At 38.4% G+C, this 17811-nt stretch overlaps 1 protein-coding gene across 2 annotated transcripts in view; it reads left to right on the forward strand.

Moving 5' to 3' along the window:
- Nucleotides 1–17811, forward strand: part of MYO1D (myosin ID) — a 386590-nt gene that overhangs the window by 127924 nt on the left and 240855 nt on the right. For both annotated transcript variants that reach the window (XM_060203968.1, XM_060203969.1), the window contains 5 exons: nt 82–285; nt 4672–4817; nt 4891–5005; nt 11108–11278; nt 13749–13819. In XM_060203968.1, coding sequence (XP_060059951.1) covers nt 82–285; nt 4672–4817; nt 4891–5005; nt 11108–11278; nt 13749–13819 — 707 coding nt within the window. The remainder of the gene's footprint in view (nt 1–81; nt 286–4671; nt 4818–4890; nt 5006–11107; nt 11279–13748; nt 13820–17811) is intronic.

Here is a 17811-nt window from a genome sequence, read left to right on the forward strand (position 1 = left end):
TTTTAATTGGTAGATCTAACTCTGACATAATGTTATAGATTCTCATTAGGAATTGTGTCCCTTTTCTCACTGTTGGTACAGGGAAATTTAAAATTTGTAGTGGATGGTGACACGCCCTTCATTGAAAACAGCAAGATTGTTTCTGTCATAGCAGAATTGCTCTCTACCAAGACAGACATGGTTGAGAAAGCCCTTCTTTACCGCACTGTGGCTACAGGCCGTGACATCATCGACAAGCAGCACACAGAACAAGAAGCCAGCTACGGCAGGGATGCCTTCGCTAAGGTGGGATTTTAATAGACATCTGTCAGCCTGAGTTGAGCTCAAGATAGTTTTAGTGAAATTCTGTGAAGAATGTATTCAGGTTTTTTTTTTTATGTTTCAAATTTAATATGATTCTATCTGTGACTTAGAAATAGTTCACAAGATTATAAGATAACAGGGAGACGGTTACAAACAGTACCACCACCAGTGCTCCATTACCATTTAGTTCTCACAAAGTCTTAGAGGCAGTTTGATTACTCCTTTCAGATATTCTCAAAAAACAAAAGAAAGGCTTCTAGAAACCATAATGATGGTTTTTTTGAATGTCAGGGTGCCAGTACCTGTCCCCCTCCCCCACGTCTGCCACCACTATTGCCAGAGAATACGCTGCGAAAGCCAAAAGCAGACTAACCTCTAATTCATACAGCTTGTTTCTCAGGGCCTCTGGCCTGCACGGATCCCTTTCATGCACCTCTGTTTTGCGGAACTCCCCTTCAAGTCAACTGAGTCCTGATTCATTCTGTTTAATGTCTGTGTGATGATGGTGTCATGAGTTAATAGTCATCTGCCTCTTACATCATTTTATTTTTATACATATTTTTTATTTATTAGTGGGTAGAGACATTGAAAGGGAAAGAGACAGAGAGACAGCTGGAGCCCTGCTTTACCACTTATGAAGCTTTCCCTCTGCAGGTGAGGACCAGGGGTTTGAACCTGAGTCCTTGTGCACTGTCATGTGTGTGCTTAACCAGGTAGACTACCACCTGGCCCCGTCACTGATTTTTTTTTTAATCTTGTATTGGATAGAGACAGAGAAATTAAGATAGAGGGGAAGATAGAGAAGGAGAGAAAGAAACACTTGTAGCACTGCATCACTGCTCTTGAAGTCCACAGGTGACAACTGGAGGCTTAAACCTGGGTTCTTGCACATTATAATGGGTGTGCTTAACCAAGTACACCACCACCCAGGCCCCTCACTAAAAATTTTGTGCATATATTTTTATTGGCATTAATGTCTTACAGTAAGTACAATTTTTTGATACATGTGTAAATTTTTTCAGTTTTCTGCAAGACACTCTCACCTCCAGCCTAGGTCCTCAAAGCACCCCCTAGAGTCCTTTATCTTAAACTCATACGCTTTCATTTTGGTGGCATAGTCTTTCAGAAATGAATTTGTTGGGCCAAAAAGCTTATTTATTTTATTTTTTACTTGAGGTATTATTTTATCTCATTCTTATTGGTGATTTAATAATGAATTACAAGCTTATAAGATTATAGGAATATGATTCCACACTAACAAAGTTCTGTGCTTCTTACCCCCACCCCCAGATAACTACCATATTTTTCAAAGATAAATTCACTACTATTTTTCTTGAAAGTTCATTGTGTTTCAACCCTCTATATTCCACATCTGAGCAAAACTGTCACCTCCTTAGTTTACCAAGCATAATCACCTCCAATTCCATCCATTTTGTCACAAAGGACACAATATCATCCTTTTTAACTGCATAGTAGTATTCCAGTGCATATATGTCCCATAACCTCTTTATCTAGTCTGGGCATTTAGGCTGCATCCATTCTTCAGCAATTCTAAAAAATGTAGCTATGAAAATAGGGGTCTAATTTTTTTTTCTTTTTTTGCCTCCAGAGTTATCACTGGGGCTCGCAAGTGCCTGCACTATGAATCCACTGTTCCGGGAGGCTATTTTTTTTTTTCTATTTTATTGGATAGGACAGAGAAAAATTGAGAGAGGAGGGGGAGAGAAAAAGACACATACACACCTGCTTCACCACTTGTGAAGTGACCCCCCCTGCAGGTGGGGAGCCGGGGATTCGAACCAGGATCCTCTGTGCGCTTAACCGAGTGCACTATTGCCCAGCCCCCAATATTCTTTAGAATTAGTGTTTTCATGTCCTTTGGAAATATTGCCTAAGAGTGGTACCGCTAGGTCATAGGGTAGTTCCATTTTTATTTATCTAAGGACTCTCCATCTCCAGCACGGCTGTGTCCGCGCGCATTCCCACCAGCACCGCAGCACGATTCCTTTTTCTCCACAACCTCACCACCACTTGTCATCTCTTGAGCTAAGCCATTCTCACCACTGTCAGATGGTATCTCAGTGTGGCTTTAATTTGCATTTCTCTAATGTCTGTGGACCATATGGATGTCTTCTTTAAGAAATTGTCTATTCAGATCTTTGAGCAGCTTAAAATAATGACTTTAAATGTCAAATTTACTGATTTCATGAATATGTCTCAATACTTAAGTTACTTCCATTTTTATTACTTGTGTATTTGAGCATCTTTCAAAGTTTTATATTTCAATCTACTGTGAAACTTACCTGGATTTTCTGTGAGGCTACTATCTTCACTGTCACTTTGTAAAAGTTTGTAACCTTAACCCTTTGTCTATTATCTATGTGGCAAATGTTTCGTTCTCACAAGTACAGGTCATTCTCGCCTCCCCTTTATTTTCTGGCTTATGAGGTTGCTGTGCATTGCATTTTTCTCTCTTGTAAATTTCAGACTTGGTTTTTGGTCTGATGGAGGTTTAAATTTACCCAAGTGCAATGTAGAGCGATTGTAGGATTCTAAACAGGGGCAATGATACTGTTTGAATTTTCTTTCTTTTTCTTTTTTCTTTTTTTTTTTTTTCCTCCAGGGCTATTCATTGGGGCTCAGGGCCAGCACTATAAATTCACCATTCCTAGTAGCCTTTTTTTTTTCCTATTTTATTCAGTAGGACAGATAGAAATTGAGAGGGGATAGAAAGAAAGAAACACCTGGAGACCAGCTTTACCTCCCATGAAGCATTCCCACAGTAGGTGGGGAGCTGAGGCTCAAACCTAGGTCCTTGTGCGTGGTACTATGTGCACTTGACTGGGTGCACCACTGCCAGGACCATTTGAATTTTTTTAAATGATCACACTGACTTAGGTATAAAGAATCTTATAGTGGGGAGTAGGGAGAGAGCAGAAACAGATCACCTCAGGGTATATTTCAGTAGTTTAGAAGTGAGGCCAGGCAGTAGCACAACCAGTTGAGTGCATATGTTACAATGTGTTACATCCTGGGTCCCCATCTGCATGAGAAAGCTTCATGATCAGTGAAGCAGTGCTGCAGGTTGGTCTCCCTCCCTCACCCTTCTCTTGATAACTGTCTCTATCCAATAAATGAATTTTTTAATAATAAAAAAAATAGTTGAGACATGATGACAATTTTGACTAGGAGTAACAGTGGGAGAAAAGGGCTGATTAACATACTTTCTTTGAAAAATAAAATCTAAGGGGCCAGATGGTGGCACACCTGGTTGAGTACACATGCTACAATTCACACGGGCCCGGGTACAAGACCCTGGCCCCCACCTGCAGGGGGAAAGTTCACAAATGGGAAAGCAGATCTGCAGGTATTTGTCTATATCTCCCCCTCTATGTCTCCCCCTCCTCTCTGTCCTATCTATCAAACAATAATAGCAAGGATAACCAACAAGGGCAACAAAATGAGGAAAATAGCCTCCAGAAACAGTGGATTTGTAGTACAGGCACAGAGCTTCAGCAATAACCCTAGAAGAAAATATATTTATATATAGGCAAAGTTATTGTCAGTGCTGGGCACAGAAACAGAAGCATACCTGGGGGGTGGTATATGGAATAATATATGTGTATTAACTGATAATAATCTTTTAAAAGCCCAAACTATTCACTCTAGTTTAACATATATCATGTAATTATTTTTAACAAATAAGCTATATTTCTGATTGTTCTGTTTAGGGTAATAGCAGTTATTCTACATACTAAGAAGAAGATAAGAATTTAATGGTTAAATTAAATTTAATTTAATGGGGGCCAGGTGGTAGCACACCAGGTTAAGCACCCATAGTGTGAAGCACAATGACTGGTGCAGGGATCCCAGTTCGAGCCCCTGGCTCCCCACCTATAGGGGGAACACTTCACAAGCAGTGAAGCAGGTCTGCAACTATCTTTCTCTCCTCCTCTCTCAATTTCTCTCTGTCCTATCTAAAATAACAACAATGGAAAAAAAGATGGCTGCCAGGAGCAGTAGATGCATAGTGCAGGAAGCAAAAATAATAATAATAATAATAATTAATGGTGTATTACACAAAAGCAAAGGACTGTGGAGAATGAATGGTGGTGGAAAGACTTTGAAGATCCTGGTGCCGGATGGTAGAAAGACCTAAGCTGGTGATATGTTTTGCAGACACCTATCCCAGGGAGGGGAGAAGTCATACCCATGCATCAACAACTATTCAATAAGCCATGAAGCCTCTGATAAAGTGAGAAAGAAAATAGATACCAAAACTAAAAAAAAATGAAACTTATCATAGATCTAAACAGAGGTCTCATTGTCAATTGGGAAAGAATTTATATGATGTCATTTTCTTCACAGGCAATATATGAACGTCTTTTTTGTTGGATCGTTACTCGCATCAATGACATTATTGAGGTCAAAAACTATAACACCACAGTTCATGGGAAAAACACAGTTATTGGTGTCTTGGATATCTATGGCTTTGAAATCTTTGACAACAACAGGTAAACTGGGTACCGAGATACTTAAAACCCCATTTTTAATTTCTTTAAACCTAACTTATTCTTTCTCATGCAGCTTTGAACAATTCTGCATCAATTACTGCAATGAGAAGTTGCAGCAGCTTTTTATTCAGCTGGTACTGAAGCAAGAACAAGAAGAGTATCAGAGGGAGGGGATTCCCTGGAAGCATGTGAGTAAAAGTTCTCATGGAAAATATCTTCAAGCATTTCATATGTTGTTGATAATATAAAATCTTGTCATTTCAGCTGTACTTTTGAGTCTTCTAAGGTATTTAAAACATAAGCTTATATTTCTTTTTTTAAAAAATATTTACTTATTCCCTTTTGTTGCCCTTGTTGTAGTTATTATTGTTGTTGTTATTGATGTCATTGTTGTTGGATAGGACAGAGAGAAATGGAGAGAGGAGGGGAAGACAGAGAGGGGAGAGAAAGATAGACACCTGCAGACCTGCTTAACTGCCTGTGAAGCGACTCCCCTGCAGGTGGGGAGCTGGGGGCTCGAACTGGGATCCTTAAGCTGGTCCTTGCACTTTGTGCCACCTGCGCTTAACCCACTGTGCTACCACCCGACTCCCTTAAACTTATATTTCAAGGCTATGGGTCACGTTTCCATTCAGAAAGGGAGAAACTCCACAATACTGGAGCTTCCTCTGGTGCCAGAGCACCTCCCATATGGCCATCAGGGTTTCACCCTGGGCTACAAGCAGGACAAGGCACAAGCTCAACCTAGTAAACTATATAGACTTTTACTAGGTTTTTTTTTTCTTTATTACCACCAGGGTTGTCACTGGGGCTAGGTGTCTGTATAATGAATCTACCATCCCCAGCAACCGTTCTCCTCTCACCCCTACTACCACCACCTTTTGATAGGAGAGAGAGACATACAAGACTAGCTTCACTGCTCATGAAGCTTCTCTTCTGTAAGTGGGGGCCAGGGGCTTGAACCTGGTTCCTTGCACATTGTAATATGTGGCACTCAACCAGGTGTGCCACCACTAGGCCCAATCTGCTACTGTATGACATTCTCTGAGCCCTTTTCTTTGAGATCTACCAGTGGGATGTGACTTAAGATAACATTAAGAAATCCAAACTTTACTAGGTAGTAGATGCAACTATTTTTCTTTTCTTAGAATATTTTTTTTATTTATTTGGGTAGAGACAGAAAGTAATTGAGAAAGGAGGAGTATATAGATACCTGCAGCACTGCTTCACCACTTGTGAAGCTCCTCCACTGCAGGTGGGGACTGAGGGGGCTCAAACAGGGGCCCTTGAGCACTATACTGTGTGCTGTCAACCACGTGCTCCACCACCTGCTCTCTAGAAGCTGTTTTCTTTTTCCTGGATGCTTACTCATGAACTGTAACATACACTTATGCTCCTTTTCTTTTTAGACTTCCCTCCCCACTTACAGTCAGGGAGGTGACAATATCAAAGTATGTAATAGGTTCTTCTCCCTGGGCGATGCCCTCTAAAAAATCAACAGAAAACCTTCTCATTGTCAGTTTTGGCTTTCTGTGCCATAAGCAATGGAAACAGCCTCTTGCCAAATAGTACAGATAATAAAACTAAGCCAGCATTGGTTTCTTAATATTTACTGTCATCTAAAACATTAACAAGCCATTTGATATGCTGTCTTTAAATTGCTTCTATATTCCTTCCCATCTTGCTACTTTCTATCTCCTCATTGAAAAAAAAAAAAAAAAAAAGGAGAGGTATTGCTTTCTTGTCTCAAGTTGCAACTTTGCTTTCTGTTATATGTTATACAATAGACTATTAGAGGCAGTTTTTCAGATGCTTTAGTGTGAATTTTACCTATTTACAAATAAACTACAGCATATTTTATTGTTTTATAATAAAATTACCTACAATTTTGATTTAAATAGTAGCATTCATAGCACATTTAAGATGTAATTCAATTAAACTAAACTTAAATGCCGCTTTCTTAAAATGGGTTTGTTGTATAACACATAATGGTAACTGAAGCTGAGATTTTTATAGCAAATGTAATCATAAAACTTACTCATTTGTGATTCAAAGATTAAACTGGTCAAAAATAGCCTTTAGCAATCAGAGTATCAAATTCCGTAAGCATAGTTGATAAAATGAAAAGTCAACAATTGTTGCTTGCTATTTCAAACATCTGAAAAAGGAACACAAGTCCTTAAAATGCAAAATTTCTTAATGAAATCAATCAAGAAATATGTGCCCTAGAGGGAACAGGAGGCTGCTCCCAGGGCAATAATTATATACTACAGACCCCCCAAATTAGAATCTCTATTCTGGGCAAGTATTTCCTTAAAAAAAACCCTCAAACTTCTGAAGATAGTAATTTTTTTAATGTGCCTCCAGGGAACAAATTGAAGGCCTTGGGTATGCATAAGGCCACCAAACTCAGGATTTTTCATTTTTCTTACTGGGAGCAAGGGAGAGAAGAGAAACACCACATTCTGCTCTGTCTGTAGAGCTCATCTAGTACTGTTCGTGGTGCTCCCATGTGGTGCCAGGGCTCAAACCTAAGACCTTGAGCATAGTCAGGCATGTGCTTTCCCTGGTGAGCTGTCTGCCAGCCCCTTTTAAAAATGTTTTTATTGGGAGTCGGGCGGTAGCGCAGCGGGTTAAGCGCACATGGCGCGAAGCACAAGGACCGGCATAAGGTTCCCGGTTTGAGCCCCTGGCTCCCCACCTGCAGGGGAGTCACTTCACAAGTGGTTAAGCAGGTCTGCAGGTGTCTTATCTTTCTCTCCCCCTCTGACTTCCCCTCCTCTCTCCATTTCTGTCTGTCCTATCTAACAACAAGACATCAATAACAATAATAACTACAACAACAATGAAAAACAACAAGAGCAACAAAAGGGAAAATAAATAAATATGGGAAAAAAATGGCCACCAGGAGCAGTTGATTCATGGTACAGGGACCGAGCACCAGAGATAACCCTGGAGGCAAAAATATATTTTTAAAAAAGTTTTTATTATGGAAAGTTTTAAAATACACATATAAACAGATCATACTATGATAAACTTGATGCATCTACCACTTAGTGTAACAGTAGACTGTATCAGTATCAGTAGTGTATTTAGTCTGCTGGTACTTAGTGTGTATCAGTAGACTGCCAGTTTTGTGTCATCTGTACCCTACCCATTCACACACACACCCCAATTTTTGAAGCAAATCTTAAATACCATGGTTTTTCATCTGTAAACATTTTCTGTGAAGACATCTCAAAAAGACTTTTACAGAAACCATTACTGTAGAAGGAGGGGAAACAGCATGATGGTTATGCAAATGACTTTCATGCCTGCCTGAGGCTCCAAATGTTCAGGTTCTATCCCCAGCACCGCCACAAGCCAGAGCTAAGCAGTGCTCTAGAAGGAAAAATTAAAAAATAAAATAAAATAAACCGTTATTGTAATGCCATTGTAAATCCTCAAAGTTAGCAGTAATGTTACCAAGTTGATGTTACCAAATACTCATCTGACTAGTCAGTCAGTGTTAAATTCCTTAGTTGCCTTGCAGTTTATAATTTATTTTTGTTCATTTGAATTTTGTTGAATGCTCTTATATTCTGATTGACTCAGAAGTCTTTTGCATATCTATAGATTTTTCTTTTACATCTGTTGTCCTCTCCCCCTGCAATATTTTGTTAGGAGAACAAAGCATTTGTTCTGCAGTTTCCATTAGTTGAGATTTTGTTCATCATTAGATTCCCAACGCTTTGAACTTGTTTTTTCCCCTCCAGGGTTATCACTAGGACTTGGTGCCTATACTACGAATTCACTACTCCTGGAGGCCATTTTTCCCATTTTGTTGCCCTTGTAATTGTTATTGTTGTTGTTGTTACAGCTGTTGTTGTTGTTGGATAGGACAGAGATAAATTGAGAGAGGAGGGGAAGACAGAAAGGAGGAGAGAAAGACAGACACCTGCAGACCTGCTTCACTGCTTGCGAAGCGACCCCCTGAAGGTGGGAAGCTGGGGGCTCAAACCAGGATCCTTATGCCAGTCCTTGTGCTTTGCCCCATGTACACTTAACCTGCTGCACTACCACCCAGCTTCCCACTTTGAACTTTTTTGCAGGTTCTAACAGTAGTGATGGGCCAGAGAGATAGCTGGCAGGATAGGGCACATGTCTTATCATATATGTGGCCCAGATTTGAGCCTCAGGACCACAGGAAAGATACTATGTCTTCCCTGTCCCTTATCTATCTATGTCTCTATCTCTCTGTATGGAAAGCATCCACAAGCAGTAAATATTACACATATGAGGTCCCAGCTCCACAGCTAGATAAATAAAATTAAAAACTAAAAGTAGGTCGTATGTGAACTTCATCAGCATTAGAGTGTCTGGCTGTCTCCCTAACTGGTTTATTTTTAAAGGCTTTTAGTAATATAGTGTGCATGTCCTTTTTAACTGTTGGTAGCAAAACTACTTCATTTGGAATGGGAATGAGAAGCATAGAGCCATTTACCCCTGATCTACCTAGTGCATTTCTCTTTGACCCGCACAGCCCTCAGAAACCTGAGAATGTCAGGTTGCTAGAAGAACCTGGTCAAACACACACACACACACGCACACACACACACTGCCACCTTTAGCAAAGATTGGTTGACTCCAGTTATACAACTAGAATTTTAGGGAACTACAAATTTTTGTTTGTTTCTAGGGGGAAAAAAAAAACCCTTGATCTTTAATTTCATATTCCTTAAATCTAACGTTTTAGTTATTCATATAGAGAACCTATTTTGATAATATCTTAAGATACTGTATTTACATATGAAAATGCATTTCTTCCCAATTAGAAATGTAATAAATGTCCATAATAAAAGTAAATATTTAGAATAGGGCTTCCCTTTCTCTGCATTATTGACATTTGGACCAAATAACTTTGTTGTAGGAACTGACCTGTGCATTGTAGGATATTTAGTAGTATCTCTGGATTCTACCCACAGGGTGAACACTGCTAAATGTCTCTCAGTGCATTGCCACCCATTACTGAGAATCACTGATCTAGAAAACACAGGCAAATACAAAAAAGAAGAAAAAAAAGTCAGTCACCTTGCTTGTAGACTTTTGATTCCCTTGAGAGAAGAGAACCTGGAAGACTAGGAATGGCATGTAAAGCCATAGACACAACTGGCATGAGTCCTGGGACTTTAAATAGCTTTAGGAAAGAAAGTGCACGGAATAATCTCTGAGGCATATATAGATCTTACAGAAGGTAATGGAGACAATTCTCAGTTTAAGCACCTCCTAAATGAAATGGGATACATCAATACAATATTAAAATGTGTGCTAGCGAACAGACTCATGCCTGAGGCTTCAAAGTTTCAGGTTCAGTCCCTATACCACCATAAGCTAGAGCTGAGCAGTGCTCTGGTTAAAGATATATATATATATATATATATATATATATATATATATATATATATATATATATATATATATACACACACATACTGTATACACCTTCAAATAATGCACAGCTTGCCTGAGATAGATGTTTGTACAGTGATATGTATGTATGCTGCAGGCTATCAGAATAAACAAGTGTTGAAGAAAAATTTTAACAAACTTTAGGTCTATTGAAATTGGTAAAAATCCAGAACCATTTATAACTTAACTCAGGTCATGGGAGTAAATGAGAAGTTTATTCTTGTGTTTTACTTGACATCTCACAGTGTTGTTGTTGTTTTTTTAATGTTATTCTCTAAGAAAGAACAAATTACACTGTAACATTAGGGAAAATACAAAAGATGCTCTTTTGAAATTGAGTCTTCTAGGACCAGATAGATTTTTTAAAAAGATGCAAGTTCTGTGTTATATCTTAATTTCATCAAGCTATATATGTATATTTTGAGTAATATATATGTATATATATATTGCTTTAATTTATTTGTTAGTACTTTATGGAATCTGGGTCTTATCATTAACAGCAAGCAGATTGAGCAATTGAAAAAATAAAGGAGTAGAGTTGGGTGTAGGATGTGGAGACAGAATTTAAACAAGAATTAGAGATGGAGGGAAATGCTGTCTGTATTATAATTCTTGCCATGAGCTATACTCATCTAAGCTGCATGATAATCAGTCAATCAATAAATAAAGTAAAAAATAACCTCTGATGGAATGGTCATCATTGAAACATTAAACCTCATTAGTGTCATTTACATATTTGATGTCAAAGTTACTTTAGTTAAGCTCCTGATCCATCGGAAGCTTTGGTTTTTTGCCTACTGTGATCTCTGGTCTCTGGGATTGCTTCCTGTCATGTCCTGCAGATTGACTACTTCAACAATCAGATCATTGTGGACCTTGTGGAACAGCAACACAAAGGAATAATAGCAATTCTAGATGATGCCTGCATGAATGTTGGCAAAGTCACTGATGAAATGTTCCTTGAAGCACTCAATAGTAAATTGGGCAAACATGGCCATTTTTCTAGCCGAAAGGTAATATGTTTAATGAGAACTTTCTCTCATTTTAATTTGTAAAAATTTCTGCCTTGTTTAACAAAATTAAATGACTTTACATGGTGGATTAAAGAATATCCACTCAAATATAAAAGAAAGGTCATAAATACCTGTTAAATGATTTGCTCCTATAGATAAATCCTGCCTGTCTGGATTGTTGGGTGAGAATGGTAAAAATCATAATATCCAGGAGAGGGAGCTCTAGGTTATTAAATTTGCTAGAGAAAGGAAAAAGGAACGTGATTCTTTAGAGAGCATGATGTCATTTATAACCAATAGGTATAAAGTCCTTGTTTGTGTGCTAGAATTTTACCCCTGCATCTGATAATTCTGGCCCTGAAAATAGCTTTTGTCCTTGACTTTCTACTGTAATCCTTAGTTATTAAATGTACTTTGTGTGCTCTGCCATAATTCTTCAGATTATGGAACTTGAAGACAAATTCTAGCTATAATTACAAGTGTTTTTTTAAAAAACTCATTCTGTATCCTCCTTTTTTAAGATTTTATTTTTAATATTTTCTTTATTCATTTATTGTATAGAAATAGAGAAACTAGGCCAGGGGTAGATAGCATAATGGTTATGCAAAGAGACTGTCATGACTGAGGCTCTGAAGTCCCAGGTTCAATCCCCTGCACTACCATAAGCCAGAGTTAAGGAGTACTCAGGTTAAAAAATAAAATAAAAAATAGAAACAGAGAAACATATGGAAGAGGGAGAGAGGGAGAGAAAACCTGCAACACTGCTTCACAATTCAAAACTCCAACTCTGCCTGCAGGTGGGCTCCAGGGGCTTGAACCCCGGTCCTTGCATATGGCAACATGTGCTCAACCAAGTGTATCACCACACGGCGGCCTAACGGGTATCCTCTTAACTTCCCATTTCCACATTCTGAAAATGTTGTAAACAGAATACATTTCTGTAATAATTAGTGGCATTTGTAGCTCTGCCATGCCTTGCATATAGTATGCTTGCCACTGGTATTATTGCTCCTAGCAGAGGAACACCATACCCCCGCCAAGTGTTCCTTATAAACTCCATAGGTGTTTTGGGAACCATAGACTGGGAAAAAATTAGACCTTATGATTCATCATTTTTAAAGACAAGAGTGAATATGTATGCTCCTTCATAACTCCACATAAATCTGTGACATGCTGTAATTTTTAAGCACAAATCTATTTCATAACTTCACTGCCTTGGAATTATGTAATCAGAACAGTAAGATTCCACTGTTAACTAGATAAAGCATAAATCATCAAGACATAAATCATTGACTAAGGCCGGTTTATCTCAAATACTCTCTTTGCTCTGTTACTAAGGATTGGCTTCTAATTCTAGGGCAAGACAGCTTTCAGACAGAACAACCTGACCTGTAACATTTGTTTTCTGGTTAAGGGTATTTCCTGCCCAGTTAAAACATTAGTAAATTGTCAGTAAATGTCTCCCATTTTCCAGGTACAATCCTGGACACTAGGGACAAAGTAGTGAACAAAGTTAGACACCGCATCAATAATTTAGAGTGATGCTTTTAAAGATGGCATAATTGCAAAGCAAGTATCCTAGCTTTGAAGGATAGACTATAAATGCCCTTTCTAATCACAGCTCAGGTTTTGTAGCATTGTGTCACAGATAGCAGGCAGTGTGTGTGTGTGTGTGTGTGTGTGTGTGAAATTGAATTGGTCACTATTATCCCAAATAAATCCTATGGAATACTGAATTTTGAATGAAAACACTGAAGGCTCAATTTCATTTGAATAGACACCTGTAATAAATTAAAGGGGGGCTTTAATACTTAAGCATCAGGTGGGAGATATAATGATTATGAAAAGGGATTCTCATGCCTGAGACTCTAAAATCCCAGGTTCAACTCTCCCCCTCCCCAGTACGCACACGCACACACACACACACGCGCCACCATAACCCAGAGATACCATCTCACACCTGAGAAAATGGTTTCCATCAACAAATCAGAAAATGACAGGTGTTGGAGAGAATAAAAAAAAGGGCTCTTCTACACTGCTGGTGGGAATGCAAACTGGTGCAGCCCCTTTGGAAGACTGTATGGACAGTCGTCCTTTAACAAAAAACAGAACAAAAAAAATAAATGGAATTACCTGGTGATCCAGCAATACCACTTTTAGGCATTTATCCAAAGGTTGTTTCCATTCCTTGGCAATTGTGAATAGTATAGCTGTGAAAATATGGGTGGCATGCTCCTTCAAAAGTGTCTTTTTATGCCCTTTGGCTATATGCCCGAGGTGGTATTGCAAGCTCATTGAGTACTTCTATTTTTATTTTTTTTAAGTATTCTCCATTACTGTTTTCCATAGAGACTGCAGCAGTTTGCATTCTCATCAATAGTGTTACAGAATTTCTTTTTCTGTATTGGAATATAGTTTTAGGAAAATGAAAATGTCTGTTTTCAAAATAATCTCATTATTGGTTTCTTAGCTCTGTGCCTCGGACAAAATCCTGGAGTTTGATAGAGATTTTCGAATCCGACATTATGCGGGTGATGTAGTGTGAGTATTTTTTACTTTGGTACCTCACATGATCATTTGCATGTGGTCTCACTTCACAAATATAGCTGGGAAAAATAGAAATTCATTTGCATTTTTAGTCGTATGCCAACATATTTTAATCTCCTCACTAAAAAAAGTTAAAATACCTTCATTCATTCCTTGTGTTTAAACACATGTGGTCATGTGTAATTCCTGGCATTGTTGGCACTCAGTCAAAATCAATGGATGGATAAATAAACCATGGAGTATGTTAATAGCTTGGATGAAAAGTAGATAAAGTGGATCTGGGAAGATAGCATAATGATTATGCAAAAAGACCAAAGTCCCAGATTCAATCCCCAGCACCACCCCAGCTAAGCAGCTCTCTGGCTAAAATAAATAAATAAATAATAAATAAATAGAGTGGATAGTGTGTATATTTTCCTGAAGAAATTAACAGTAATAAAAGTGGGAAGAGGTGTGCAGGACATTATGTAAACACTGAGTGAGAAGGAATAATTAACCCAAAGTAAGGAATGTAGAGGAGTCTTACTGGAGAACTGATGCCAACCGGAGCTCTAAAAGTAAAATTGGTTTAGTCAGGAGACAAAAATTATAAGAGTCAAGATAAGAAGGATATATGTTGGAGCCAGGTGGTGGTGCACCTGGCTAAGTGCACACATTACAGTGTGTAAGGACCCAGGTTCAAGCCCCCAGTCCCCACCTACAGGGGGAAAGCTTCACAAGTGGTGAAGCAGGGCTGCAGGTGTCCCTCGGTCTCTCTCCCTCTCAATTCTTCTCTGTTTCTACACAGTATATAAATAAATAAAAATATCTTTAAAGGATATATATATCCTCCATATATATATATATATATATATGGGAGAAAGAGAGGAAGAGAAGCAAATCAACCACAGGTAAGAGTCCTCAGTTTATATGAACTAAAAGGAATTGAGTTACTTAAAAACTAGGTTTACCATCTATATAATAAAATTCTTACTAGTCATGCTTTCTGATCACAGGTAGAAGTTGATAAGAAAATAGAACCATACAGATCTACCTTAGACTTTTACTCTCCTAGGCCTGCTGTTATAGATTACCAAAAACAGGCAGCTTTAAAGAAGAGAAAATTATCCTCTTATATTTGTGGAAACCAGAAGTTTGAAATATCTGTGTCAATAGTACCACATTCCCTCTGCAAGCTGTAGAGGAGGATTGTTTCTTACTTTTTCCAGCTTCTGGTAGCTGCCAGGCATTCCTTGGCTTGTGGCCACCTCATTCTAACCTCTGCTTCTGTAGTCACAACACCTCCTTCTCCTTCAACATGTCTATGTTATACCTACCTCTGCCTTTGCCTTTAAATAACACTTGTAAAGGCTTTGATACTGTATCAAAAACTGGCAGAATTCCTTCCTCTCAAGATCTTTCATTCATTTTTTTACTATTTAAGGTAACACAGGTTCCAGGAAATTTGAAGCAGATATCTTTCATTCAGGCATTTTCCAGCCTGCTACACTTACTATGCTTTGATACTCCACTGAACACTACTTCTTATTTTGTTTTTGGTTTTTTGGTTAAAGTTCTCTTTTTCTCCCCCCCGCCCCATTTTTTTTTTTTACATTAAGAATTCTGTTCTTGTAACCTATCACAAGATTAAACATACAGAAAAAAAAAATCTCTAAATGCTGAAAAGACATTTGAAAATATTTTGATATCTATTCCTGAAGTAAATTAAAATTCTAGAATCATAAAGTAATATGGGTCCAATAATCATCTCATCTGTCCAAGTAACCATTAATGCTAGAGTGGCACTTTTTATCTCCTTACCAAATGCACTGCTCAACTCTAGTTTATGGAGGTACAGGGGATTCAACCTGCAACTTTGCAGCCTTAGGCATGAAAATTTTTTTGCGTAACTATTAAGTTATATGCCCCCACCCCCTTTTTCTTTTTTCCTTTTGTTCCCAGGCTCCAGAATACTAGAGAGGGAAGATCCACCACTATACCATTCTTCCCACTGGAATTCCAGGCTTCAAAGATTACTTTCATACAGCTCACAGAGACTTTAGACAACATAGAGACCACTCCACCCACCTTACTGGATTTCTATTATTGTTGTTGTTGTTTTTCATTGTCGTTGTTGTTTAATGGGTTAAGACACTTATGTATATGCAAAATTCTTTTCCAAGGTCACATGTTAAGTTTATGGAAGACCTGTGAAGTAACTCTCAGTTCAGAAAGTTAGCTGACCCCTTTGAAAGGATGCTCAGTGTCTTACTTTTCTCTCCTCAATACCTTCAGTCCTATTCCAAATTTTTGCTGGAAGTGTACACAGTACTCTATAAAGAAAGCTCACAAAGAACTGTCCACATAAGTTGTATACATAATAAGGTTGGATGAGTGCATTTATTTATTTATATAAATATCTATACTTATATGTGTGTGTGTTGACATGATAAAAGATTATCTGAAATAATTACTATATGAATATTAGCAAGTTTCAGGATTCAGAATAAGCAGTGGATTTTTTTTTTTATCAGAGCACTGATTGGTTCTGGCTTATGGTGGGCCAGGGGATTGAACCTGAGACTTGAGAGCCTCAGGCATGAGAGTATGTTTGCATAACCATTATGCTATTTACCCTTGCCTAAGCAAGAGATTTAATGTGTGATAAACCCAGGAAAAGTGGGTGCTGGTTCTCAGATGCTAGGAATTATTTTTATAGGAAGAAGTGGGAATGCTGCTAAAAATGTTCAGGAAATAGCAAGTAGGCCCATTTGACTGGAGTGTATACTTTATGTAGCACAAAGAAGTAGAAATGCCTGGGGAAAAAAGTAATACTAAGACCAAATCACAGTGAGTCACAAAGACCCAAATAAAGATTTTGAAGTTTGAATTTGCTGGTGAAGGTTTAGTGATGAAGAGGAGATGTGATGTGAGGGAAAAACAAATCAAGATGATGTTTAATCAATAGGGGTGGGATGCTCCGTATAGGAAAGACAAGAGAGGAAATTAATCGAGCATTTTGTTTTTGATATGTCAGAGGAATGAGGGACTTCCAGTTGAAATTGTCTGGTAGGCAGCTGCATATATGCATCTGGAACTCAGGGTAAAGTGGGGCTAGAGATATAAGTTCATAGTCAGCAGCATATTGATCGTATTTGAAATTAAAAGACTGGGTGGCATTATCTAGGGTGAACATAGACTAAAAAATAAGAGAAAACAGAAGACTAATCCCTGAGACAGTTAGACAGTAAATTGATTTAGGTGACAGGTTTCATTCAAAAATGACTTGAAGGTACTAAAGAGGCCTAGGCTGGGGATGGCAAGGAAATAATTTTGGACCTGATAACCTTGAAATGCCCATGGGCAGTACAGTCTGAAGGATCTTTCTTGAGTATTAAATGTCTAAGACTGAAGCATTGGTGATGGGTCAGGGTTAGAGACAGGAGAATTGTCCATTTAATGTAACTGTTATGGGAAAAAAATACATAGACTGGCAAGAGAGCAGAACTGAAAAGAGCAGCTACATCTAGAGTTAGTATTTATTTTCTCTTTTAACCTTGGTCTCCACCAGCCAGACTCCTCCAGGTCTATACCCCAACTGAGTTTACTCCTAGAGCCCACGCCAGTCACTACAGCAAAACAACTTCCTTTTCTGCTTTTCTCATCAACTGCAATCTGAGCTGGACCTTCAAGACCACACTCATTTCCCTTTCGCCAAACCATAAATGTTGGCCACCTCATTTTCTCTCATGCATATGCCTGCTTCCATGACTTCATCGAACCTTTTCCTGTGCCTTCCTCTTTCTCCCTCTGCTTATTCCAATCTTACCATCCTTTGCAGTTCTTCTTGGATTCTTTTATCTCACCCTGAACACACTGAGTAAACTTTAGACAATCGATCGACCTCGTATGGATGAGACTCCCTGTTCCTGTGTGTTGCTGTTTTGCTTTTATCTTAGGAATGCTGAGTGATATATACAGATTTCTCTTAAAAAGTCATCTTCTTG

This window comes from Erinaceus europaeus, chromosome 12, assembly GCF_950295315.1.
Source record: "Erinaceus europaeus chromosome 12, mEriEur2.1, whole genome shotgun sequence".
NCBI lineage: Eukaryota > Metazoa > Chordata > Mammalia > Eulipotyphla > Erinaceidae > Erinaceus > Erinaceus europaeus.